At 39.7% G+C, this 26785-nt stretch overlaps 1 protein-coding gene across 3 annotated transcripts in view; it reads left to right on the top strand.

Annotated features, from left to right (window-relative positions):
- Positions 1–26785, top strand: part of SCRN1 (secernin 1) — a 41759-nt gene that overhangs the window by 10567 nt on the left and 4407 nt on the right. For all 3 annotated transcript variants that reach the window (XM_086742598.1, XM_086742597.1, XM_086742596.1), the window contains exons 2-7: positions 1451–1610; positions 12810–12991; positions 17677–17879; positions 22423–22617; positions 24267–24432; positions 26355–26535. In XM_086742598.1, the coding sequence (XP_086598724.1) occupies positions 1452–1610; positions 12810–12991; positions 17677–17879; positions 22423–22617; positions 24267–24432; positions 26355–26535 (1086 nt within the window). In that variant the 5' untranslated portion in view covers position 1451. The remainder of the gene's footprint in view (positions 1–1450; positions 1611–12809; positions 12992–17676; positions 17880–22422; positions 22618–24266; positions 24433–26354; positions 26536–26785) is intronic.

Genomic DNA, 26785 nt, shown 5'->3' with positions numbered 1-26785 from the left:
TATAATGTTACCTAAATTTAAAGGTTCTGTGGGTTCTCTAGGCAATTTATCACCCCATGTTGTGTTGGTAGAGGACATCTTTAACACACACCGTCTTTTGAAGTTTTTTTGCAAGTCTGAGTGTCAGTGTGACCTCTTCATAGTTTACAGGCAAACTCTTGAGTGTTTTCTTCACAAACAATTGCCACTTTATGGATTAGCCTTTATCCAAAAGACGTTCTTTCTTTGGTTTGATATTGGAGGGCTGCTTTTCTGTGAGAAGTGTGTGTTCAAATGGTACTGCTTTAAAAAAATAAGATGTCAAATTTGAATGGTTTGGAGTATGTCCAAGTTAATGATCAAAACCAGCTTTACACACACCCCCACCCCCAGCATTGTCTTTCAAATAAATGAGCAGCTTTTGGGGAGAAACTTTTGATTGTGTTGGTTGTTTCTAAGGAGTCCAAATGTACATACATATTTTTACTTGTTCAGGATATCGTGGAGGGAGAAGAGGAACGTACTTGCTTATTTTGGAGCTGGAATTTTGTGATGTAATTATAAGATCTATGAAGAAATCTGATGTCTGTATTGAGTGCTATTTTAACAAGCAATAAACACTCTGCCTTTTTATTTTGTAGGCATATGTGACAGAAGTTTCCTTGAATGGTAGAAAAAATGTCAGAGATGGAAATGTACACGAGACCAGCTACAGTAGTGTCATAGTCCTGAAACAGTTTACATTTTTATTAATATGTTGTCATTGCAGGCACTTAAAATCTTAAAATGTTTGTACTATCCTATAAGCATTTTAAAAATATTCACATTAGTCTGCATAAACAAATAAACTGCAATGAATTAAATTTGGGCAAGAGCAGCAATGCAGACAAACCACAGAGGAAATAAAGTGCAATTAGTGCTTCACTCTTTCTCTGATCTCAGTAGATAAATTGATGGACAGTTTTTGATAGAGTTGTGCTGTGTCTTTGTTCTGTTTCTAGTTACAGCATTGCCCTCCCTCAGGAATCCCTCAAACATGTTTTCTCTTTTCTTTTTTAAAATTTTAAACTGCATGGGAGCAGAGTGTAAATTATTTAAAATTATTCTGTGTCTCTGGACTTGTCTGAGTCAGCAGAATACATCTAGGTCATATGTTCCCAAACAGCTCCGGTGCACAGTGTCTTTTTTTCTTTCTGCAAGGACCAAGTAGACTCATTAAGAGGCAGTTATCTTTATTCCTCCTCTTTATTCCCCCACAAGCCTTGGGTGAAAAATGTCTGAAAATGACTATAATTCTTTTTATTGAATCCAGATAAGCTTCCCCTGAGTCGTTGCACAATCAGCTGACAGATGGGAATGCATTGTCTCTTAGCTACAACAAATAGCGATAGACTGAATGATTCTCTAATGCATGTAGTTATGAGTTCAGCAAACACTATTTCTGTTTGTTTACTCCTCCTTTCCTTTCTAGAATGGCTGCAGCTCCCCCAAGTTACTGTTTTGTAGCCTTTCCCCCATGTTCTAAAGATGGGCTGGTGGTGTTTGGAAAGAACTCTGCACGGCCTAGGGATGAAGTACAGGAGGTGGTCTACTTTGCTGCCGCAGCTCATGATCCAGGAAGCAAAGTTGAGGTAAGGGTGAACTGTTAATTCAAGCGGTGAGAAATGACTATTATTGGAAGAAATTAATGTTGTCTTGTTTTCTTGTCAGATTATGGAGTCCTTGTTCCCTTCACTCAAACCTCTCTTGAGTACAGAGGAGACAAGATTTTTGAAAGTGAAACTCAGAATGTAACTTTTCTGTTTAATTGAGGAAAAATCCGTGATCTGTACTTCCTCCAGCAGACAGGCTGAACTCTTCACATCTCAGATTCTTGCACTGTGTAGCCTGTTGCTTACCTTTTCCTTTTAAGGGAAAATTATCCTGGCTGACTGGAACTACAAGCAAATTTTCAAAGTTTGTCACTTGCAGAGTGAATTCTTTTAATTCATGGTGGTTGTTTGACAGTTGTAATGGGGCCTAACTACACTAGGCATGTTGTAAAACGTGTAGCCGGAAATCTCTGCCTCAAAGAACTTGTGCTCTAATAAGCGAATGTGAGAGGAGGAAAACAAGAGCATAAGCTTTATAAGCCAAACATAACTCTTTTACATACAGTTGGCTTTGATGACATGTTCTGCAGCTGAGGCATCTACATCATGGTCAGTTTTCAGCGCTGTGGCTTCTCTCTGAATCCAGGCTGGATGTGGAGTCCTGAAGCTGGATTCTGATGCCATGGATGCAAATTTAAAGGGACCCTGCTGGAAGTAATTTTAGTTATAGTCTGTTACTGCAGCCTTACTTTAACGACAGGAGAAATGAAAGGATAAGCAGATGTGAAGGGTGAAGCAAGGGGACAAGTGAAAAAGGAAGACAGGAAAGTGTAGAGTGAAGGTGGAATCAAGAGACTGAGACAGCAGATGGAAAGACAGAGATTGGTGGAGGTAGCTGTTTTAGCAGAGAACACAGACCCTCATCTGCACTGTCAGGAGCTTTTAGAGTCCACAGGTTCTTGCTCTAGCTGGCAAATGGGAAAGCAGGTGCTATGGGGTTCCCTGCATTCAGCTTCCTCCTGTTCCCATAGCTATGCAGAAGGCTTTGAACAGTAGGTGTTCTACACCAGGTTGGTATCTCCCCCCTACACATCCTTTACGAATATCATAGTTGTTGCTTCACCAGAAGAGATCCTGAGGCCAGTGCTAGCTTTAATTCTGTCTTTCAAGTAGGATAACTTCCAAATTTCAGAGTATTTGATGCTTTTTCTAACAGTTAATGTTGTCTTGATTCCTGTTGCTACCAACATGTAGTATAACTTGTGCATTATTAAATGGTTTAATATTGGATATGAAGAAATTTCCTCCCTCTGTCTAAAAGCACTAAGCACTGTTAATTCCAGTGCTGTATTGGCAGCACTGTTGTAGACCTGTGCTAGTATACGGAACACAAGTGTGACAATAAGACCAGAAAAAAGCTTCAGAGCAGGTTTTTTTAAAGCTTCATAGAACTGGAAATGAAAAAACCTGTTACTGTGGAAGAGCAGCTTCCAAAAGCTGCTTCTGGACTGTTTGTATCCTTAAAAGAGGATACTTTGTAAGAGCTTAATGTTAGAGTACTTGATTCTTTTGGTCTCTTTGCCCCGTATCTTATTCTTTGATGAGATTGTCATAATTTGCTGAAGGGTATTATTAAGCCTCATATAATGTACTATGATCCCTCTCCCACTCAATGATTAACCAGTGTAATGCCTTTTATAGAATCAGTTATGGACTGGACGCTTTTGCCAGTCATTTTGAAAGTGGGAAGCACAATCCCTTTGCCTAGCACACTGCAATTTATAGATCTGTTCTGCAAACCTTCCCCATAAATGTTAATTAATTATTTTTTTTAATGAAGGTAAAGTTTTGTTGCCATATGGTGAAGATGCACTTTTATATAAGAGACTGGAGTGGACTAATACCTTGTTGTTTTTTTTTTTTTCCCCTAAAGTAGGGGCTTAAGCCCTAATTAGATGGGTGCATTGGCTTCTCCTAGTCTATGCTACTGCATAATTCTTCATTAGCTAGCCAGAGGTTTTGCGAGTAGAGTGCTGTACAGAAACATACAGACTCTAGATGTTTACCAGAATTCGTCCTATTTCCTCCCAGCACAAAATAAAAACATGTTCAGTTGCTCTGGGAGGAGTGCAAGCAATCGCTTGTCACTGCATCTTTATCATACTCAGTGGTAGTTGTTGTGAATGTGTTTAAAAAACAAAAGAAAACAACCAAACCCTTATGGATATTTTGAGTAGAGTAAGTTAGTTAAAACAAGATACTGATTTTAATTGTTTTATTGAGTCTAAGGGCTGTCTTTTAGCTTTGCACAGTCCTTTAACTGCTCTCCTTTGGACACACTGAAGCATAGGTGTACTTGTTAGTTTCTCTTTAAGGTTCAAGATTTTTTTCCATCTTCACAGAGAGTGAGTGCGTGTTCAATCAAACAAGTCTATCAAATATCAGTGTTGTAGAGTAATTATCTTTAGAAATAAACCTTTCTTTTTTTTTTTTGAATTTTCTTTTTAAACTGGCCACTTCAAAGGTCTTTCAAAAAGTATCGTAACAATCCCCTTTGCTGTAGGAATTGTGAATGATGGACTGAATCAGTAAAAACTCTACAATTTAAGTTTTAGGCTGCTAGATTTGCTTCTAGATTTTGCTGTTCTATGAACTTGAGGACACTAGTGAATGAGAAGATGGCATTTTCAAATATGCTAACTTTTTGTGATAGCAGAACAAAAGTAAGGTCTTCAGCTTTTGCTAATTAGCTGAAATGTGTGTATTTCCCCTATGGTAGGAATGTCTCTAAGACACTGCCCTTGTCTTAGACAAATGCATGCTTACTTACAGGCAGAGCTTGTGCAAAGCCTGTTAATACCCAGTGTACTGTTAGTGGTGCCTCTAAAAGCTAAGAAAAGCTTTGAAGGAAGGGCTTGAATTCAGCTGCTTTATGTTTTTTAAGTAGCAGGCATACAACACTTTATCCACCTTTTAAGCAAATTTACTGAGTTGTCAGACGTAATTAGCTAATAGGGGGAGTGGAAAGGAATGTCAAAGCCTTTGACTATATTCAGAATTATTACTTTGCTCTTTAAAACCCATGAAAACTGCCAGCAGTTCAGTTATCGTTGAGTGGGGGTTTTTCTTGCTACAGCTTTCCTTCAGTTGTGCTTTATAAAACTAACAAAACAGATCTTAGCAAAGTAAATATATGGTATTTTGCAAATGGAAAAATGTGATTGACTAATTTCATGCTACTGTTTTCCTAAGTCAGTAATCCTTTGTGCCTCTGACTAAATTGTTCCTGTCATCCATCCTAGCATTTCTTTTTTTTCCTTTTTTCCCCGAATGAATAGCTTTTCACTCCATTCCATATTCTACATTTTTATTGGTTTCTTATGTTAGATCCATGATCCTTTACCTTCATGGGCAATGATGGTGGAATTATATTCTATTCTTTGCAGGTAATGTATCAAATTTTGATTACTTCTCCACGACTGTCACTCACATTCTGAATTTCTGTTAAGAGGTGGTTTTCAATACACTTAACAACATGGGTTGTTTTATAAGACTCTCTTAGGAAGTCTGTATCCTATTTATGTTCAGTGCTGCTCACATTTGTAAGTGTGATAATGCACAACGTAACCAAAAATGGCACGGTAGTTCAGCTAGATTATTGCCATAAAGGAATCAGGCAGGCTATGCTATGTAGCTATCAGCTAGTTTGAGGCAGAGCCTTAAACAAGGCAATTCAGTAAAATCTGCAAGTCATTTTAAGCTTGGTCTTTGTGGCCCAATCTACCAGACAAGTAACGCTGCAGCGAACTCATCAACATAATTCCTTCCCTCCATGTCAGCAGGTTCCCAAGACCCTGAACAATGAGGCTTTTCATGAAGGTCTGCTCTGTGTGTGTGTTTGACAACTCTCAGAAAGTTTGTTCTTGTTTTGCATTGTAATTTTGCAGTGGCAGATGCTGGTCAGTACTCTTCCTTGTAGTGGTCAGTCTAATAAACTTGTGCACGCAGGTGAAATATTGCTCCCTTAAACGTAAATATGATCCTTTTTTGAATTCCTCTACTAAAAGTAAGTGTGTTCTTTTTTCCCCAGATGTAGATTTTAAGAATTTTTCATATGTTAGTGAGAATTAATGCTGTGTGTGTTTTAAGATACAAGCCCCTCTGTCTTATTTTTAAGGTAGATTTTACTGACTAGATTTCTCTTGTTCTGTAGTAACCTGCTGCTTGCTGTGGTTTTCTTTCTTTGAAGAAGTCTTGAGTGGATGAGTGTTAGCTGAATTTTCCAGGTGGATTTTTTTTTTTTCCTTTTAGATCAACCTCCTTTTCTTCTAATTTGACCATTTATCCATGATCTGAAAATACTGAAAAGAGTCATGATTGCGTGTTTCAATGATAGAGCTGTAAAACCTCTTTTTTCTTAATAGCATGCAATTTCTTATGGGGGAGTGGAAGGAGGAAAAATAGCAAGGGTGGTCTACAACAAAGTCTATCAAATTGTGGAATATGCAAATTTTTTTTCTAATATGTTGGTATTAAACACTCTTCTGGGCTTAAAGCCAACCCTCTGTGGGGTAGGAGGAATTTTGTGTTCTCTAAAACTTAGTGGCACAGTTATGCCTTAGTTGTTTTTTTTTAATAGTTTTGGGGTTGGGTTTTTTGTTGTTGTTGTTTGGTTGTTTTTTTTTTTTTAAAGATACCATCCTACCTCCCCTTGCTCTGAGTTTTCAGAGGGACAGTAAGATTTTTTGCATTGCTCTGAGTACTGCAGACATAAAAGCTCACCTGAAGCTAAATGAGGGATCTCTGTGTGGTGTTGCGAGATAGATATAAAACTTGGAAAGTAGACTTTGACTGTATTAAAGTTGGCTTTGTATTACCTGGAGGTATCTTAACTTTGTAACGTAATGGCCAGGCATCATACCAGTGTCGAAGTTCAGTTCTGATATACTTCGATTCCCTCTTATGTCAGCTGTTTGGGTTATCTGCATTATATCTAGGGGTAAGACGTTCAGAATTTGGTAACAGGAGCCAAGCAGTAGCATCTACTGAGCATTTGCTCTTGGGTAAGCCTCCAGTTTAGATTAATAGTACCATGCTTACAGTCATGTTACTGCAGCTGTCAACTTGAACCTAGGCACCCTCACTGATAGCTCCATGGAGAAGTGTTGACTGGCAGGAAACTTTGATGAAACACAGGTGTTTATGCCCATGATGAAACTTTTCATTTACTTGGTTTAAATAAAAAAGGCTGTAGTTTAAAGGCTTACAATTCAGAGATAATCTAGGAAGCTGCTTTTTCTTGCGTCTCAGCTGAGACCCGATAACTGGCTGTGTAAGCAGCCTATCTCATGACGCGTCCAGTCGGATGACTTATGTCAAGCCACCTTGTTTAAGCTAAGCTTTAAACTTTGCACAGCAATAGAGAAGAGGCAGTATGCAGGCAGACAGTAACCAAAAGAGAGAGAGACGTTGCTGCCTTCAGCAGAGTCTGTTGCTTGGCTAACATGAGCTGCTTCTCTGTTCTGCCCTATTGCAGGCCAGTGGCCTTTAAACTAATGTGTTTGACTTTGCTTTGTAACACAGTGCATGAGCCAGCGGCGGTTCAGAGGTAGAAGCCAGAATCTCTTCAGTGTTTCTGCCCTCTCAAAGCCCCTGTTTTTACTGTAGGAGTGCTGCTTCTTTGCTCCTTTCTGCTACCAAAGCAAAACTGGTTACCATGAACTAATTTTTTTTCTTAGTCTCTTTAATGTTCTTTTTTTTGTTGTTGTTTTAATTGTAACAGAGAGGAAGAGGAGAAGGAGTGCTGGAATTGTGTGGGGCAAAAACCTGCCAACTATCCTGTCTTGACCCAGACAATTTACTTGTGGCAAAACTGATGTGTGAGCAGGCACTTCAAAGTGACCAAGCAAAGAAATCAGTCCAAGGATATCTCTGTGATGGGCTTTTTGTGGCTTCTTTGAAATCTGTTTCTTACCATTTTGAAAAAAAATGAATTAATAAACTTCATCCTTATTTCAGTTTTACTTTTGCTCATCACCCAGGAAACTGCTGGATTTGTAGCTTAAAAAACAAGAGGTGAATTCTGGACTGCTAAAATCAGCTCTGACATATAGTGTTTCCAGAGAGTGTTTTCAGCCTTAGGTGCCTTGCGACACTTTGTGGTATTTTATTTGTTTAAAGATTTTTATATTTCATTTTGTTGAGCACATTTCGACATGCTGTGGCTCACATGCCTGAGGCTCCTTGATGGTTTAACAGAGTGGGTTAGAGTAGGTCAAAGGGTGTATAGTTCTGCTTTTTGACAGGAGAACTGTTCAGCTTTTTCTAGCTTCTTTAATTCTTTTATAGAATAAAATCTATCATCCTTAGTCTTCAATATAAATGTTGATGGTAGAGATCAGAAACATACAGATTCAAATTTTACAGATGCTGGTTGCAATGACTAGAAACAGGTAAGACACATTCTACCAAGCACATCCACAGGAGATGGTCTGAGGGCCTTTCTTGAAGAACCATGTTCTATCTTTCTGGTCTTCCACTTTACCGTGATGAGAGGACACAGGTAGCCTGTGTCACCTGGGGAATCGCCTCTCTAGACAGTTCCAACCAGATTGTCAGTCTCTATCTCTTGATTGCCACGGAGGCAGCAGGCTGTGAGACTGCCTCATCGCATTTTTGCCGTTCCTCTTTTGGAAGGGGTTAAAAGCAGCCATGGCACAACTTCTCAAGTTACTACAATAGTACAGCTATTTTACCAATTTTCATTTATGTGCTATAGTACAGCAGTGCTTGAAGTAGTTAAGCAAAGAGTTAATGCCAAGTTAGAGCCTGGATCTGATGAGGGGATGGTGTGGGGGAATCTCTTCTGTAATCTAGAATCTTATGCCCTTCTTCAAAGATCATTTCTTTCTAAAGCACTCCCTGACTATTGCCTTTGTTATCCAGGGCCAAAGCCTATGTGATTTCATTGATATTTCATAATGACCTGACTGACGGTGCTAGGAATCGGGCTTCTGCGGCCTCAGTACAGTAGAATCTGCACAATAGTTTCTTTTCATTAATGAAAGAAGAAATCTCTTGTGCCTATGACTGTCGTATCCGCTTTTGGAATACCTCCAGCATATCTGCATGCCCTAGCTAGGGTGGGAGGTACATTTGTGCCTTGCACTATACTTAGAACTGCCATGATAAGATTCTTTTCTTGATACTGTAAGTGAAATAAAAGAAACATCATTAGTTTCCAGTCTGCTCAATTCTCTTTTAAAGTTGTTGGCTTCATCTCTTGTATGTGAAGTCTCTGTTCTTTCCTTTTATATTTTCTGATGGGAATTTACTGTCACAGGGCACAATGCCAATTACGCTGCTTTCAGGGCTGGAGTTCTAGCAAATGAATGGAGCCTGACACCACTCACTCACGGCCTTTGCCACCAAATGTATCAGTATTGTTCTGTTTTTAGCATTCATACCAAAGAAAAATGTTAACGTTAGGAAATGCTGAGGGTGGGTGCTTCAGGTGTTTTAAAGACAGGGTTGGTAGCAAGCAGAATCACAGCAGTACCTTATGTCTGTTTTATTTGTCATTCCCTAGTTTGGCACAGCTCTCAGTAGAACAGGCTGCTATGCTGTTGTGCTGGAGGCTTCTGCCAGATCAGTGGGGTGCAGGAGAGGGGACAGGGAGGTTGTGGTTTGTGTTTGCTTCTGAAGTCTTGTCATAATCTGAGCTCCGCTTTCTAGAGATCTGGTGACCAGTGAGGTTTTTTGGTGGCTGGTGGTGTCTTTCCCCTACCATGTCCTTCAGTATCTGAGCCTTTACAAGCATATGCCCCGATTTCTGTGGAACAGGTAGCAATGGTTTGCTGTGTTGCAAATCCAGTGCCTGGCTTTAGTTGACCTACCTTTAGAGTTGATGTGGTTTTGCTACAGGTGGATAGCCTAGTTCCTCTGTTTCCTGCATGAAAATATTCTTTTATCTGGAAAAGAGCTTTCTGATGTTATTTTAAGGAGGGATGGAGAGGTATGAAGAGTGAGAGGTTTATGTTTAAAATAAATAATCTATTGTCACATCTGGACCCTCATTTTTTGAGAAGCTCATATCTATTATTAAGAAATATAACACCTACCTTAATACATCAGTCCTATTGAGTGCCTACTTTTCTGCTTCCTGAAGTAAATAATTCTAACGAGAAGGTAAAATCTCATCAAGGCTTTTTCATCAGTCAATAACCACGGCAAAGAATTGTTGAACAAGAATCAAGTCAACAGTAGTTTTACAAGGCCTGTCAGCTACTAGCAGATTGGAATGGTTTTCTGTTATTTATGTCTTCTAGGGCAATTTATATAAATAAGGCTTGAACATTGTCTATATACATGAGTTATTGTATGGAAGCTGAAAACAACTGCATGAAGATATGATCCACATTCACTTGCTGAGTTGGGGAATGTAAAAAAACGATATAGAAGGTGGCAGCTGTATTCTGTTGGTTTACTGGCCCCCTGGCTCTCTGGTGCGCTCAGCCAGTTGCAGACTGAAATGTGGTTCTAAATGGAAGAGGTGCATAGAGGGGGCCCTGGATATTTTCTGGCCTCTGATTACATAGTTACAAAGCAAAAGCACGTTTTTTTTTCAGAACGTTCTGAATCCTTCAAGCAGGAGCAAACAATTTTATCTTTCTGCTTTCTTACTGCTACCATTGACAATAAAATCTTTATAATAAGTAGCAGCTTTGAAAATGCTTGGTTTTGGAAGAGGCCCCAAGTAATAAGTGTTTGGTAGCAAGGATAGCCAGAATGTTTTGCAGAGAAAAGACATTCAGCATTTTTTTTAGCCTAACTATCACTTTTCAGAATGTTCTCATCATTTTTCCTTCTAGAAAATCAAAGCCTCAGTGTAAGCAAGCTTGTATAATAGGGCTATTCAGCCAGAGAAGGCTATGCGAGTGGGGGTTTATGGAGTGCTGAAGTCGCTTCCACACTGCGTCTAGGTTTTTGCTTCCTGCTGCAGAGTTGAGAAGGTTCATGTCCTGGATGGCTCTGCAGGATGGCTCCAGCTGGCTGACCACTTGTGAGATGCAGGAAGCCAGGATTTGTGTAGTGCAGGAGTTGGTGTCTCCCCTGGCTGCAAACTTGTCTCCCGATAACTGCTCTGGTTGTGTCTTCACATGTAATGTGGGAAGGTGCTTGGCCCAGCCCCTTTTCCTGCTCCTGCAGCTCCTTTCCACTTCCAGGAAATATAGTTACTCTCTTTTCACTCACACACGTGCATTAAGTGCTAATCCAAGCAGCAGTGACAAAGCTCTGAAAAAATTTTGCACAGAATGTCAAAGATGGAATTTGCTGGCTGACAGCTCGAATGGAGAAGGAGTCTTGATAAGAAATGGCGGCTCTGGCATGGCTTAGTTAGAAACTGAAACAAAGGGTCAACTGTATAAAGTGTTTTTATTAGTTGGATCTTAGGTCTTGGCCAGTGCCAGATGTTGTTGCACCTCAATAGATGAGGAATCTGCCTCTACAAAATCATAGTGTTTTGCTATATAAATAATTTGGTCAGATAGCTTGGTCAAATATTTCTCCAACAAATACAGCAGATAAGTCCCTGCTGGGGTCTTCCAGCCTAAGCCAAAACCAAAAATTAAGCACTTTGCAGAAAGGAGAAGGGAAGCATGTCCCTACTCTATTTCTCTATTTTTAATTCATTAGAATGAAAGAGTTCCCCATCTCTCTTTTTCTTTTTTTTTTTTTTCCTTTTCCAATCATGTGTCCATGAGAATTCATCCTCTTATTTCACCTATAGTCTGCCTGATTTTATAGAAAGATGGCAGTTTGACCTGCTTGCACGCAATTCCTAATGAAGGTGTCAAGCTCATTTCTTGTGTCCTTGCATGGTCAGAGTGAAGGACTCTAAAAATGCCATTTCTGATCAAAGGTGATCTGTTATACATTTTAATTGCATGGTAGACTAAGTATTATTGTAAAAATAATTGCTGAAGACTGGAGGCTGAAGATGGTCATGCTGTGTGATCCATAGAGGGGGGAAAACAGGTTAGGAAAAAAAAATAGCTTCTCACTGCTAATGATCTTATACTGATTCCTTTGCCTTTAGGTTTTAATGTAGACACAGCATTTATTTTCATGGCAAACAGCTTTCAGTCCACAAGTCCATTCTGCTCATCCTACTCACTTTGATATGTCTGACCAAATATTCCTCTAGAAAAATGTTGCTGATTACTTCCTGCAAGGAGGATGTTACAACAGGAATGCTAAACACTATGAGCTGTCTCATAAATACCACAGACAGCTTCAGTTTCCTCAGAAGAAAATTCTGTGGACTTTGGTCATTGAAGAACTTAGTGTGACCTCAGTAGTAAAATGTAAAGACCATTCTTCTGGCTTGTACAAGCCGATGATCTAATGATGGATCAAGCTGTCTTCCTCGGTGTCTGGGAAAACAGTGCTTGTTTTTAAGTCCTAGAGCAAGAGAAAACTAAATATATTTGAAAGATAATGAATGATTTTTCTTCCTTGCAGTTTCAGTGACTTCTCTCCAGCCTGCCTCTGCATTTTGACTTGTCAGAATGCAGCCACAGAGCTCTGATTACAGTAGACCATTTAAAATAGCAGAAACATCAGTTTTAAGCAAAAACAATGCCTATGTTTTATTTCCTGTGACTGTTTATCAAAGCATTCCACTGAATCTTTTCAAGTCTTTTTTTTTTTTTTTTTTTTTTTTTTTTCCTTCTTTGTACTAGCAGTTTCAGTCCTGGGGGCAGCTGCAGGGGAGGCAGCAAGGGAGAGGGGGAAGCCTTTTAATGTACTTTGTCCTGTTACCATTGTTACACTATGTACTTAAAGTACTGGAGATTGTGCTTAGGTGAAATGGTAGAATGGTTTGATGTTGTTACTATGTACAAATATGATCTGTGTTTCTTTACTGTAACATAACAGTACAGTCTGTCTACTGCTGCTTTCCACTGATTCTAGGACTTAGGTTCTGCTTGACTCTTTGAAGCCTGCAACTATCAAGAGAGATGTATTTTCCCAAGCTTTTGCAATATAAAGATGTAAAAGTTCAAACATAACAGTTGAATGTTGTTTAAAAGAATTCCCCACTCATACTCAAGATGTGGACTTTTTTTAATGATGTGTCCTCTCTATACACTGAAGTCTGGTGTTACTTCAGTCACAGCATTAAATAGAATGCTTGCAACTGTTCTGCTTTTTTTCTTCCTGCTCTCTCTGCAGTGCACATATATTGAGATTGAGCAGGTGCCGAAGACTCATGCTGTTGTGCTGAGCAGACCCTCTTGGCTTTGGGGGGCAGAAATGGGAGCTAACGAGCATGGAGTCTGTGTGGCTAATGAAGCTGTCGTGACCAGAGAACCAGCTTCTGAATCTGAAGCCTTGCTTGGAATGGATCTTGTCAGGTGGGTGGCTTGCTGAGCTGTGACCAGTCTTTTAAACACCAGAAGTTTAGATGGTGATGATACTGGGTAACAACTTTGTGGTGCTGGCATTAGGAGATTTTAAGACAATATAAGCAGGAGACTTGTCTAGGCAGAGCTCCAGACACAGCTGAGTTAACACTTAAAATGCTTGGAATTGGAATTTGGCTACCAAGTACGTACCAATCTATGTGGGCTCACTAAACCTACCCTGCCTACCTACCCTACAGTCTAGCAGCGGCTATTCTGGCAGGATAAGATAAATTATTACATTGTTGGTAAGGAACTCCTAACTAATTTGTAACATCAGATTGCTGGTGTGCCCTTCATTCTCCCTCACTGTACACCAGCCTACTCTGACCTAAAAAGCTTATCCTGGGCTTATGGCCAACTGTAGGCATAAAAAAACCTACTGTGCCTCACTTCAGCCCATGCATTCCAATGCAAACCATTGCCCTTATTTAAATGCTGACAAACTCCTGTAAGTCTGTTCTTTGAAGGCTGTCTGCCTAAAAGGCTTGTACTGCACTGTAAGTCTCAACCTTCTTGTAGTGAAGAGAATTTAAAGGAGAGTTAGATGGCGGAAGAAAGCTGAAAATGCACCTTTTTCTCTTGTTTTTTTTTTTTTTTTTTCAAACTTATTACAAAGAGAAAGGGAGCCAATTGACTCAGTTTAGTTTAAAGATGGAACAGGAAAATGACCCCTTATTTAAGCAAATCCAATGTCAGACCCAGGAGTCTTGCTGGAATTTGCCCTGGGATACTTAATGACCGGGCTGAACCAATTTCAGGTGAATTCTTATTTTTCTTGAGAGCTAATGAAAGTTGGGAGAGGTTCTAGATGACTGGCAAAGGTTAAATGTTGTGGTTATACTTAATAGAGTTAAAAAAAGTTGTGGTTATAGACCAGCTTAACCTCAGTTCCTGAAGGGGAAAAAAATACTTAAATGTCAAGGAGATGATAAATGTACAATAATGACTGTTAATCAAGAAAAATCCTGTCAAACCATGCTACTATACTCCTGTAATGAGTTAGCAAATTTTATGAGTAGAGGATAGGAAATAGATACCTTGACTTTTAAGAGGGCATTAAAACCTTGGAAAGTATTCCCATAAGTAAGCTGGGTAGCTTGAGTTAGAAGTTGTTGTTGTTAGGTGTACAGCTGCCTGAAACTGGAATTGTGAATGTTCTTGTGACTCTAATGATGTCTCTGCAGAAATACAGTATCTGATTCCAACTACTAAATCAAGAGGAATATGAGGCAGTTGTAGAGAATGGGAATGAGTAGTGGAAATGAGAAATATTATCAGAGATCTGTAGAAGCTGACCAATGAGAAAATTATGAGGGAATTTGGGTTATGTTTCTCTCTGATATTTTCTCTAAACTCTGTATTAATGAAGGAATCTGTGGAGAAGCTGTACCTGGGAAGACTAGTGAGTTTAATTGCATCAGTGGAGACTGAATAGACTGGGAGGCTCTCTTAAGAAAATATGGGACAAGCTTTTGTCAGGAAGAGGGATATATTAGGTGACTTTCCAAGCTCCACCCTTTTTTTTATTCCCCTCCTACTACCATCCTTTTGAAACTTTAACAAACTGTTGCTTTAGATGCAGTTCTGCTTATTTTGAGACTGCAATAACTGTGACCAAAATACTGGTTTGCCCTCATCACAAATCAGGAGATAGTAAAATAAGGAGAAGCTGGTCATAAACTACCAGTGATCATCACCTGTAGATAATACCCTCCCTCTCTTCTTCTTATCTGCAGAAGTTGTCCGTAGTGTGAATGCAGAGACTACTTCAGGCAAGGAGAACTAGAGATGTGTTGCAGACTACCATCTGCCTCTTGTTCCAGCCAAAGCGATTCTTTCTCTTACTGTGAAGACTTGGCCAGTTGATAAGCTTATCGGTTTTGGATCCCCTCATAGAATAGAGAGCCATTGAGTACAAAATGAATCATATAGGCTGCAATGAAGCAGCTGGGACCAGCTCTGCCTCTTTTTACCCATCTGCAGTACAACACACTCTTATTTTTGAATTGTTGTCTTAATTTTTAATCCCTAGGTGCATATATTAGTTCTTTCCATTGCTGGTGCAATCACTTTTTCAGAGCCACACAGAGATGCCAATCTTGGCAGGGAGTCAAGAATGCTCTTTAAAATGGTATTAATTTGTTTACCAATTTCTTTCCTTAGAGACATCGAAACTGAATAAAGTAGAGTGTCATTATCATGTATGTTAGTTACTTCATTTGGAAAGTCTGCATCTGTAACTGAGATGTGAAGTCGAAACGCTTAAGATAATGTTGTTTTGACAAGGTTATAATATGCTGTGATAGCATATTGGAGGTACTGAGGCAGTGGATTGTACCAAGTCACTGAAATTTTCTTAATGAATAATTCAAGTTACTTAAAACTTTTCTTCCTGCTCGCCTTGAAGGGTACTCTGGATTGTCTTAGTGGGAGGATTTTGCTGCAGTTACCCAGGGCACTGATGCCGAGATAACTGACAGACCTACAGTTTTGTGGAGATGAGCTGTGTGGTTGTTGTGTAGGGTAGGGTTTTTTCTTTTCTTTGGTTTTTGCTGCCCCTTGTGACTGACAGATAGGAGCACCCAAACAAAGGCAGAGCATAGGCCTTTGTTAAATGGAAATAAATGTAACGTTGGAGCCATTTACAAAAAAAAAAAAAATCTAAAAGATATTTCTTCAGCCTGAATCTCTGGTGTAGTTTTGACAGAGAAAGCTAGACCATAACCATCTTGGAAGCAAAATTTCAGGGAGACATTATTAAAAGTTTCACTGTGATGTTATGTCTCTTGGCAGGTTTTGATCTAATTATAACCTAGTGCTTTTGGTCATGAACTGGAGAGAAAGGAGCAGATTATCACTGAATCTAGTGACTGTATGGTCACTAAGGTAGTTGTCAGCCCATTCATTTACCTGTGGCAGTGACAACTCTTGGAGCTATTTTTGGGGAATAATAAGACATGCTTTTGGACTAGCTTTTAAATGTCTATGGTGTGTGCGAAGACTGGCATCTGGTATTGCTCTGAAAAAGCGATTGCACCAGTGATGAAAAGAATGAAGGGTTAATATAAATGCATAGGAACTAAAAATGGAGACGACAATGCAAAACAAGTTGCAGCTAATAAGAGAAACAAGATGAGAGGGAAAGACTCTATAGATGCAAAGATTATGTTGGTGGAGAAATTGTCACTTTAAGTTAGGATCTAAAATTCTAGTTGGCTCTCCTTTGTCACTAAGTGATAAATAGATGCTGCTGAGAGAGATGAAAACACTGCTTTCACTAATTCAGCCTAAAATAAGGCTAATAGTGGCCAACTGTTTAATAAAGCAGGCTCAATGCAGAGGTCACGTTGAAAAGTATTTAGATCAACAAATTTGTATTCAGGTTATCAGGACCTGATTTGTGCGCTGTAGTTTTTAGGAAAGAAACAGAGTAGTAGTGTTTTCTTGTCATGTGATTTCCAGGGAAATGGAAAGGGCTAGCATAGTACTTAAATTTAAAGGTGAATTTCTTGGAACTATCCATCAGTCAAAATTACTTTGTCCATATTGCTATTAGAGAAACATAAATACAGAGGAAAAATATTAAGGTGACGCAACTAACAGCGAGAAATTTTAGACTGATTCAGGTAACTCTCCCAAAAGATGGAGGCATGGATATGCTGTTGTTTGAAATACTGCATTTTTTTCATTACCAGCAATTGCATTTTGGAACCAGGGGAATAATTTGCTGGTCTGATTTGGACTCTTCTGGTTACTGCTTTTGTTGTTGACTTGGTTAGGACTGTAAATTACCCCAAGGGATTATTTAATCCCATTTATCCAAGGCAAGATACAGTAATTGTCTGTAACTTTGTAAAACCTGTTCTTGTACCTCAGTTTACTTTTCCCTAAAATACCCTTGCTTTGCTCCAACTTTCTTTTAAAATCATGTTCTTTTAGACATATGGTTACTCTTAGTTCAGACAAAAGCCGTATCTGGTGTTTAATTGTTAAACATTTTTTGGGGAAGCCTCTACTGCAACACTGAAGCATGACTGTGCACAAATGCTGCTGCCTACAGTGTGCAATATACATCAAAGGATAACACACATCTAGCTTCCACGGCTGGTTAAATACTGGAGCATTGGGAAAGAGAGGTTGTAGAGAGACTGTCATACTGAATGGTCCTTCCCTTTTTTGATCTCTGGTAATACTAGTTTGCAATTTCCCATTCTTCTGTACAGAAGAATAAGTTTGCATACAGCTGTTTTTTTAAAAAGACCTTTGCAAATTGTCCTTCAGATTTATTCTGATGGGGGGGACGATGGAATAATAAACAGAGCATTACATGTTTACAGTGCAGTTGAGGTCATTGGTTGGTAATTGGACTCTTTTTTTTAAAAAACTAAAAACAAGCTATGATAGGCTTGAGAATAAAGAACCAGTGTAGAAAATAAAGACTTGAAACAAATTAAATAATTTAATATCTCATCCTGTATTTCTAGTAACTCATTAAAGCGAGAGTTCTTACAGTAGGCATAGCCGACACTTCTGTATTTTAAAACCAGATCAGTGCTGATTTTTAAAATGAATAACTTACGGAGACCTCACTGTTATGTGTCTATCTGAATTTCTGGTTTACACTTTTCATATAGACTTGGCCTAGAAAGAGGTGCAACAGCTAAAGAAGCGTTGGATGTAATAGTTGCTCTGTTGGAAGAGCATGGACAAGGTGGAAATTATTATGAAGATGGGAGTTCATGCCATACTTTCCAAAGTGCATTTTTGATTGTGGACAGAAATGAAGCCTGGATACTGGAGACTTCTGGAAAGTACTGGGCAGCAGAAAAAATCACAGGTCAGTTAATCACTCACAGCAAACCTCTCTGTCATTATAAATAACTGTAAAGAATTGTCTTGGAAGAATTGGTCTTAAAGTCACTGAGTTTAAGTAAGTGACAAATTTATGCAAGTGTTTGATTAAGTCATTGATTTTAACCTTCTAGATTTGTACTACTCTTATTTGTTTTTTAAATGTTGTTTTGCATTGACTGATGTGACTTAGCATTTTCTGTGAAGCTGGAGATTGTTACTTGTATGCATAAGCTATGTAATAATCATCATCCTTAAACATTTATCTTTGGTAAGTGTTGTATTTTCCCAGATTTATTTACTGTTTGGAATGTGTCAAGTGTCGTTTTGGTGGAGTTAATGCCCAGATTGTTACTTACAAATCTAAAATATTGAGGGAAGGAGAAGCATTGATAGCTTTGAGAAAAGGGCTTGTGTTAGATGGTAAATTGAATGGGCTGCTGCTGGTTGGTTTACTGCAATAGATACAGTCCTCTCATATCCCCATTTCTTATCTGATACTGCAAAACAATACTTTTTTGCTCTTTAAACTTGCAGGTGGTTTCTTTTTCTGTATGTGTGAAGCCAGAGAGGCCAAACTGACTTCTAGATTTCACTGGCTTGATGGCTGAACTTATTAAAAACTTTGCCAGGAAATATGTGCTGCCTTAATATCATATGATTGTCTAAGAGGTATATTTAATTTATTCTCAATTGTTGTTTTAGTTTTGAAGGGATTTTTATTTTAATGAGAGTAGGGCTTTTTAAAACTTACTCACATTTGAAGCAATTAAAAATTCAGATCATTTAAGAGGATTTTTATCATCCATGCTTTGAGCTATGACAGATCCATTCAATTCTCTTCCTTTCCACTTCACTGAAAGCAGCAGATGTGGGGAGGAGGGAGGTGTAACTTTGAAAGTACCAAAGCAACAAAATAACACCATCCTGTGTAATGTTGTGTGATGGACAATTGTCAGTTCATGCGATCAAACTTTTTTGCCTCAGTCTTCACTGGCAAGGGCTCTAGCCATGTCGCCCAAGTCACAGAAGGCAAAAGCAGGGACTAGGAGAATGAACTGCCCACTGAGGGAGAAGAGCAGATTTGAGACCATCTAAGGAACCTGAAGGTGCACAAGTCCATGGGAGCCGATCAGATGCATCTGTGGGTCCTGAGGGAACTGGCAGATGAAGTTACCAAGCCACTATCCATTGTATTTGAGAAGCAGTGGCAGTTTGGTGAGGTTCCCCACTGACTGGAAAAGGGGAAATATAACCCTCATTTTTAAAAAGGGGAAAAAGGAAGACCTGGGGAGCTACAGGCCAGTAAGTCTCACTTCTGTGCCCGGCAAGATCATGGAGCAGATCCTCCTGGAAACTATGCTAAGGCAGATGGAAAATAAATGGTGACTGGTGACAGCCAACATGGTTTCACTAAGGGCAAATCTTGCCTGACAAATTTGGTGACCTTCTACAGGGTCAGCATGACATCCTTATGTCTAAACTGGAGAGACACGGATTTGACAGATGGACCACTCAGTAAATAAGGAATTAGGTAGATGGCTGCACTCAGAGTTGCAGCTCGATATCCAAGTGGAGACTGGTGATGAGTGGCATTCCTCAGGGGTCAGTTTGGGGATCGGTACTGTGTAACATTTTTGTTGGTGACGTGGACAGTGGGACTGAGTGCACCTGCAGCCAGTTCACTGACGGCACCAAGCTGTGTGGTGTGGTCGATGCACTGGAGGGAAGAGGGACCTTGACAGGCTGCAGAGGTGGGCCTGTGCAAACCTCATGAAGTTCAACAAGGCTGGCAAGGTCCTGCAGATGGGTTGGAGCAATGCCAAACACAAATAGAAGCTGGGCAGAGGATGGATTAAGAGCAGCCCTGAGGAGAAGAATTTGGGAGTGTTGGTTGACTCGTGACCTGGCAATGTGTGTTTGCAGCCCAGAAAGCCAACTGCATCCTGGGCTGTACCAAAGGAAGTGTGGACAGCAGGTTGAGGGAGGGGATTCTGCCCCTCTATTCTGCTCTGGTGAGACCCCACCTGGAGTAGTGCTTCTGGCTCTGGAGCCCCCAGTGTAGGAAAGACACAGATGTATTGGAGTGAGTCCAGAGAAGGACCAAGATGATGATCAGAGGGCTGGAGCACCTCATCTATGAAAACAGGCTGAAAGAGTTGGGCTGTTCAGCCTCAAGAAGAGAAGGCTCTGGGGAGGCCCTGTAACAACCTTCCGGTACCTGAAAGGGGTATATAAGAAAGACAGGGAAAAACTTTTTATCAGGGCCTGTTGTGACAGGACAAGGGGTAATGGTTTAAAACTAGAAGTAATGGTTTAAGACTAGAAGGAGGTAGATTTAGACAAGATATAAGGAAGAAATTTTTTACAATGAGGGTGATGAAACACTGGAACAGGTTGCCCAGAGAGGTGGTGGATGTTTCCAGCCCCATGCCTGGAAATATTCAAGGCCAGGTTGGATGAGGCTCTGAGCAACCTGATCTAGTTGAAGGTGTCCCTGGTCCTTGCAGGGGCATTGGACTAGATGACCTTTAAATGTCCCTTCCAACCCAAACCATTCTATGAGTCTGTAAGTGTCAATCAGCTTACCTTAGCAGAGACGGGGTTTGCCCAAGCAAAGCTTGCATTTTAAGGGTAGCTACAAGATGAAGGAAGTCTTCTAGAACAAAGAGATACCAAACATAGAGGAGGGAAGGATGATAATGCTGTCCTGATAAAATCCAAATTCTAGAAAGCAGCTGGCTCCAGAGGTTCCTAGGATTATGCAATGACAGCCTGCCACCTTCTGTTGACCTACCTGATAGTTGAAGAACAGTGTTTTTATTTATCCCTTTTAGCTGCATCAGCAATGTATAACCTTCACATCCTTCTTTCTAGCAAATAAACTGTTACCTTCATCTGCTGTTTGCAGCTTTGTGAAATGATACTGCAGTTCTGTTCTGATTTTTACCAGCACGTTTCTCTTCAGGAGGTCCCCGTGAGCCACGGATAGAGTAGCTTCCATCTCCTGCAGCCTGCCAAGGCTGCCAGGAGCAAAGGCTGCTGGCTGTGTAAGGACTCTATATTTCATACTTTGCTCAGGGGGGTTCTTTTTTGCAACCATAAATGTGCCTCTTAAGCCTTCAAATGGATGCACAAGTGCTACTAAAAACAGGGAAAATGTGTCATTCTCCAGTGTGAAGGCATTTTTTCCCTGAATCTGTCCTCAGGGTTGTTCTGATTCTAATATTACTGCTGCAGTTCTGTAAAGCTCATAGCGAATGTTTATCAAGCAGCTCTTTCACAGTAACTTAAGGATAAACACTTTAAAATCCTTCTTATTACAGTTCTTCAGTCTGAATAGAAAAATGTATTTGCTTGATAAATTTTCATTTTTTTGAGGAGGATCAAAACCATGAAATGCTATTTCACCAGTTACTAAATGTAATAGTTAAAGAGCTCTTAAGGAGTGGCTTGCCTGGCTTGATACAAACACAAATATTCTTATCGCTCAAATCAAGAGAATTCCCTGAAAGACACAGTGTTTGTGAATCAGAACAAACTGTCAGTGACCTAGTACAAGTCAGAACTGAAAGATGTTGACTTTTGCACAGAACTTCCTGCTCTAAGTTGTTACTCATTATTTAAATTGCACGCATGAGACATTACAAAAGCAAGCTTACTTTTGTGGAAGGCAGTATTAATAACTTTCACAAATACTACTTTGGTTTCTGTTTAAGAAAAAGTTTGTGCCAAATTCCTGACCTGGGTTTATTTTAGTTTACAGATTTACTTTATCAGCTCTTTCCCTGGCTTCCAACACATTTGCTTTATTCTCTCTGAGGAGCGTCTGCAGCAGCCACTGTTAGTCATGCTGTAGATATATGGATATAAGCACTGCGGCATTTTTGAGAAAAGCTAAATAAAAAGCCTTTTAATTTTCTTTGAAGGTTACTTACACTTTCTTTTTACTTCATGCCATTTTAAAATTTAAGATTAAAAAATGAAGTTTAATTTCAGCTTATCTTGCTGCTCACGATAAAGTTGTTTTTCAACTGGGAAGCTTAAAGCAATTATGAAACTTTTAAAAACATTTTTCCAAATTAAATCTTCAGTTTTGAGGGGCAAAGAATATTTATTAAACAAAATGCAGCTTTGCTGAAATATGTTTTGAAATCAAGTTAGACCTCAGGCCTTGTTGTGGCAGTGGTGTGCACCACTGGAGAAAAGATGAGGCAGGTGCCTTTGGCATTTGGAGACCACTGTGACTTCATGGTTGGAATGTGTGAGGCACGGATTGTCAAACTGGTATTCAGCCTAAATAGTACTATTAATCACAAGGCAGTGTAAATACCTAAGTAGGGCACCGAGAATTGAGCTCTGCAACCTGCAGTGACTAATAATTCTGTGTATGTGTAGTTGTGCAGTCATGCCAAATGTACATCCTCACCGATGGTTTAATTTGTTTCCTAATTGAAATTGCATTGTCCTTCCAGCTTCTCCCAGAAAACCTGTATTAATGTTCTTTTAATATGTGGCTCTTTCTACAGAGGGGGTGAAATGCATTTGCAATCAGCTTTCATTAACTACAAAAATTGATGCTGAGCATCCTGAACTAAGGAATTATGTGAGAAGTCAGGGCTGGTGGAATGGAGACTCAGACTTCAATTTTTCTGAAGTGTTCTCTCTTGCTGATGACCATTTAGCCTGCTGTTCTGGCAGGGAGAGCCTAGAAAAGCAAGGTGGTAAGTGTTGAACCATCTTTGTGTGTGCAGCAGGATTTTTTTTTTTTGTCACTACTGCCTCCTTTCAGGCATTCTATCCAGAACTACAGGTGATTGAGAATACCTCTACATGTAAACCATGCAGAAAGAAAGACCAGAACTGAAGACTGTCCCTAAACTTGCAACAATTTAGGATGAAGTCCTTAATGTTCCCCTCAGGTTTAAGGTTTTAAAACAGAATTGCAGTTATAAAACAACCTTCTTCCCTATTGTTCTGATATATGTGATGTACCACTACGTTTGTGCTTTCTGTAAGTATAGTGGCTCTTCCTAATACTAAAATTATAGTATTAAAAAAAAAGGCCTCTTGTATGAAAGTTTGAGCTCAATGGATTCTATATTTTGGGAGGTTTGCTTAGGCTTTTGGGGAAGAAATTCAGATCATAGTTTAAGAAAGAGCAGTGCAAGTCAGTTGCAAACTGAAGTCTGTTTTTCATTGTCGAGCAGAACAAAGTGACCAGAACAGACAATGTGCCAATTGCCTTTAGTCAAAGGAAGGGTTTATTTCCAGACCAAAATTTATTAATGACTTAAGTTCACTGCAGCTGGCCAGAATAGCTCTGAAATGACTGGCCTCCAGCAGTGCATGGCTGGCATGTCTGCTCTCTCATGTGTGAAAAAATAATACAAATGATCTTTTCATAAAAAGCCCTTTACTACAGATGTGAATTTACTAGATTGTTAGCATTTTCACATGCTGGCAAATGTCAAGAAAAGTGTAGAAGTGAAATATTTATTGCAATGAAGAGTTCCTGCTAAGGCTGTAGAATTACATGGAGCGTGGTTTGTGCCTGAGAGGCAGACAGTAACTCTGAAGCACCATAGGTGAAAGGTCTTAATAAACCTGGATTATGGCACTAAAAAGCCTGAGGGCCCCTACAAGACAGATGGCTATTGGCTGCAAATTTTGCAGACTGCTGGGTCATTCCATGCCTCCTGGTGTCTTGAGGCACCCGTGCACGCAAGGATGAGTCAGTGCAGGGTTTGAGGAGTTGCTGGGGAAAGCAGCCCGACCTGCCAAGGCAAGAAAACATGGAGGTGCCATGGGGAGAAAGCTGTCATACGACACAGGTAGGAAATAGAATGAGAACAGGGGATTCTTGTAGATAGTAGTTTGGAGAAGAATATCAGAGTCTAGGTCTGCTGCTTTAGGACTGTGAATGTGAGATGACATTTCAAAATTTTGACTGAGAGCTAGTGGAAATAGATGAGAAGTTAGAGATCAGGGTGCTCCCATTCTGCCTGAACTTGGGTAGAGGGAGCTTCTAGAGGAAAACGGGTGTTTTATGTAAGTAGTCTGATCACAGTGACTGCTAAAGCAATATTACAGACATGATGGCCTTCTTCCTGAAGAATACCATTTAATGACGTTTCTCCTTACCTAGCAATTGTATTGCCTAATTAATGCTTCTTACTGTTCTCTTTTACTAGTTAGGCAAATTCATTCTGAGTTTACATTGTTTAAATAGAAACTATTAACTGGGACTTGTGATGTGCACGTGTCAAGTGTCACTGCTTATATTAGACCAAAGCCCATTCAAGCTAAATCCGTTCTCTGGGGTTCAAGCTGTTGACCACTTAGTAATTTCTTTTTTCCCCCCTTCATATAGGTGACGTTTCTGCACAAGCTATGATTGATGTCCTGCGTGACAAGGATAGTGGTGTCTGTGTGGACTCTGAATCTTTCCTTACTACAGCTAGCATAGTGTCTGTTCTGCCTCAAGACCCTAGTTTTCCTTGTGTTCATTACTTCACTGGCACGCCAGACCCTTCAAGGTAAGCCACAGGACTGGGGTTCCCTGAGTGGACAGCAGATAATGGGTTGAAAGATAGTAAACAAATTCTGCTACCCAAATTGGAATGTGCTTCAAGAGCATGTTCTGACCAGAAGTGTGATCAGTAGTTGGTGGTGTGCAGTCTACACGAGTCACATGTTACTGATCTGCATCTTGCTGCAATTGTGAATGGGCACCACTGGGCTGAAAGGCTGGATCTGGAACTTTGCCGAAATTCAGAGCTTCTAGAGGAAATGCAGTTTAGGGAGGAACTACTGCTCCAGCATAGTTGCTTCCCAGTGGGTTCTTGTTGAGATGATGAGGTTGTGGACCATTTTAGTGACCTCTCTTGAACAGGTGGGTGCAAAATTGAAACTAAGTTTCTTAACTAGCAAAGAGGGGGTGTGTGCTCTTAGGTAGCTTTGTATGACATCAAAATGTTAACAGACCAAAACATCTGCAACTCCCAGCTATTCCAAGTATGTGGGTTTTTTTTGTTTGGTTTTTTTTTTTTTTTTTTTTTTGGAGGGACCATTCCTAGTTAGTTTAAATAATGTCTTCTCTAGTTGAAAGCACCAGAGGAGATAAGGGAACTCACAGGCCAGATCATCAAAGAACTAATGAATTAGCTTGTGTGTTAAACAGAATCCACCTGGGATTCACAGAAACTGAACTAAACCACTTGCAGTTGTTCAGGAGATCTGCCACTTGCATTGAGGTAAAGAGGTTACGGGAAGAAGAAAATTATGCCCTTGAACAGCTGGCAGTCATTCCTGTAACAGGAATGGTAGTAAGCCTTAGGTGCTACCAAGTGCTACAGAAGTCATCCCTGCCAAAGGGACTTTCCACCCACCTTGCATTATGCAACTCAGACCTTCAGGGTTAAGTGAGAAGTTTGAGCTTCCTTACCAAAACTTGTATTTGACTTCATGTAAATCCTTTCATGTAAATCCTTTTGGATAAAAATGAGCAAGACTTCATCTTGTTTTGGTGGGATTTCTGTCCTTTTTAAAGACTGAGAGTCTAGCTGTAAAAAAAAAAAATATTTTGAGGCCTTTCTTGCATTATTTTACAATGTAATGCATTAAGAAAAGCATTATTTTAAGTGCAGCTAGTGAGTCTCAAACTCTTTGTCAGCAAGGCTTCATGACAGTGATGGAAAGGCTAGCAGCAGTGAACCTGCTGACTGTATGCAGGCAGTGGTTATTACTCATGTTCTGCAGAAGTCTTGCATTTCTGGCAGCTGCATTATTGCAGAATGCAAGGTGCTGTTTTGTTGTGTATCTAAAGTGAAGGCAGGTTCTCCATGCATTTTTTCAATACCTCCTCTCAGAGTCTCAGGAATTAAGATCCTGGATTGCTGGGGTTTTGTTCTCTCTCTCTGTCTCTCTCTCTCTCTCTCTCTCTCTGTCTCTCTCTCTCTCTGTCTCTCTCTCTCTCTGGTTATATGCCAGATCCTCTGATATTGAACAAGGTATGTAATCTTCCTTGCTCCACACAAATGTGTGTTTGTGATTTTAATGGAAATTAAATCTGGAGGGAGAAGGAGAGATGGCAGTGTGAACAGAGGAGAAAAACGGATGTGAGGCTGAATGCTGAGATTTGTTAAAAGAAACTTGAATAGAAGAATACAGTGCTACTTTTCTAAAAAAGTGGCAAAACTGGCATGAAGAAGACCGAAGAAGCCTATAGGTAAAAAGGAGTAATGAAATTTTACAGTAATTGGCAAACCCAATTCTTTTAAAGCAGATAAATTTATTTTGCTCGTGGCCAGTATCAGCTCCTTAATCTAGTCTGTGCATAGTGTAGATGAATTAATTACCTGTGCTGTTCTGTATCTCTTGTTTTAAAATAGCCAGGTAAATGTTTCAATAACATATAAAATCTCTTAATACTGCAAGCAGTAATTCTCATTTCTTTCAGGTCCATATTTAAACCCTTTATTTTTGTTGATGATGTAAAATTAGTACCAAAAGTACAGTCTCCTTCTTTTGGCAATGATGATCCTGCTAAAAAGATACCTCGATTCCAGGAGAAACCTGATCGCAGGCATGAATTGTACAAGGCACATGAATGGGCCCGATCTCTCCTCGAGAATGATCAGGTAAGAGCTGTGGGACCTTGAATTAAAGAAGTAAATGCAGATTCCTAACTCCATAATTTACTTCAGAGTTACTCACTGAAAAACAAAGATACAACCTGTTCTGGCTAAACATTTCTGCATGTTGTCAGAATAAAAAAAAAAGCAGCATTCTCTGAATATTCTTAGCATCCTTGCAAGTTTAGCTTGAATAATGACGCCCCCTGAAGGGCAAACTATTCTGCATAGTTTGTTGTTTTTTTGGTTTTGTTTT

Source organism: Chlamydotis macqueenii, chromosome 2 (genome assembly GCF_036417535.1).
Source record: "Chlamydotis macqueenii isolate bChlMac1 chromosome 2, bChlMac1.mat, whole genome shotgun sequence".
Taxonomy (NCBI): domain Eukaryota; kingdom Metazoa; phylum Chordata; class Aves; order Otidiformes; family Otididae; genus Chlamydotis; species Chlamydotis macqueenii.
Note: the sequence above shows the minus strand (reverse complement) of the source record. Positions and strands in the feature narration are given on the sequence as shown.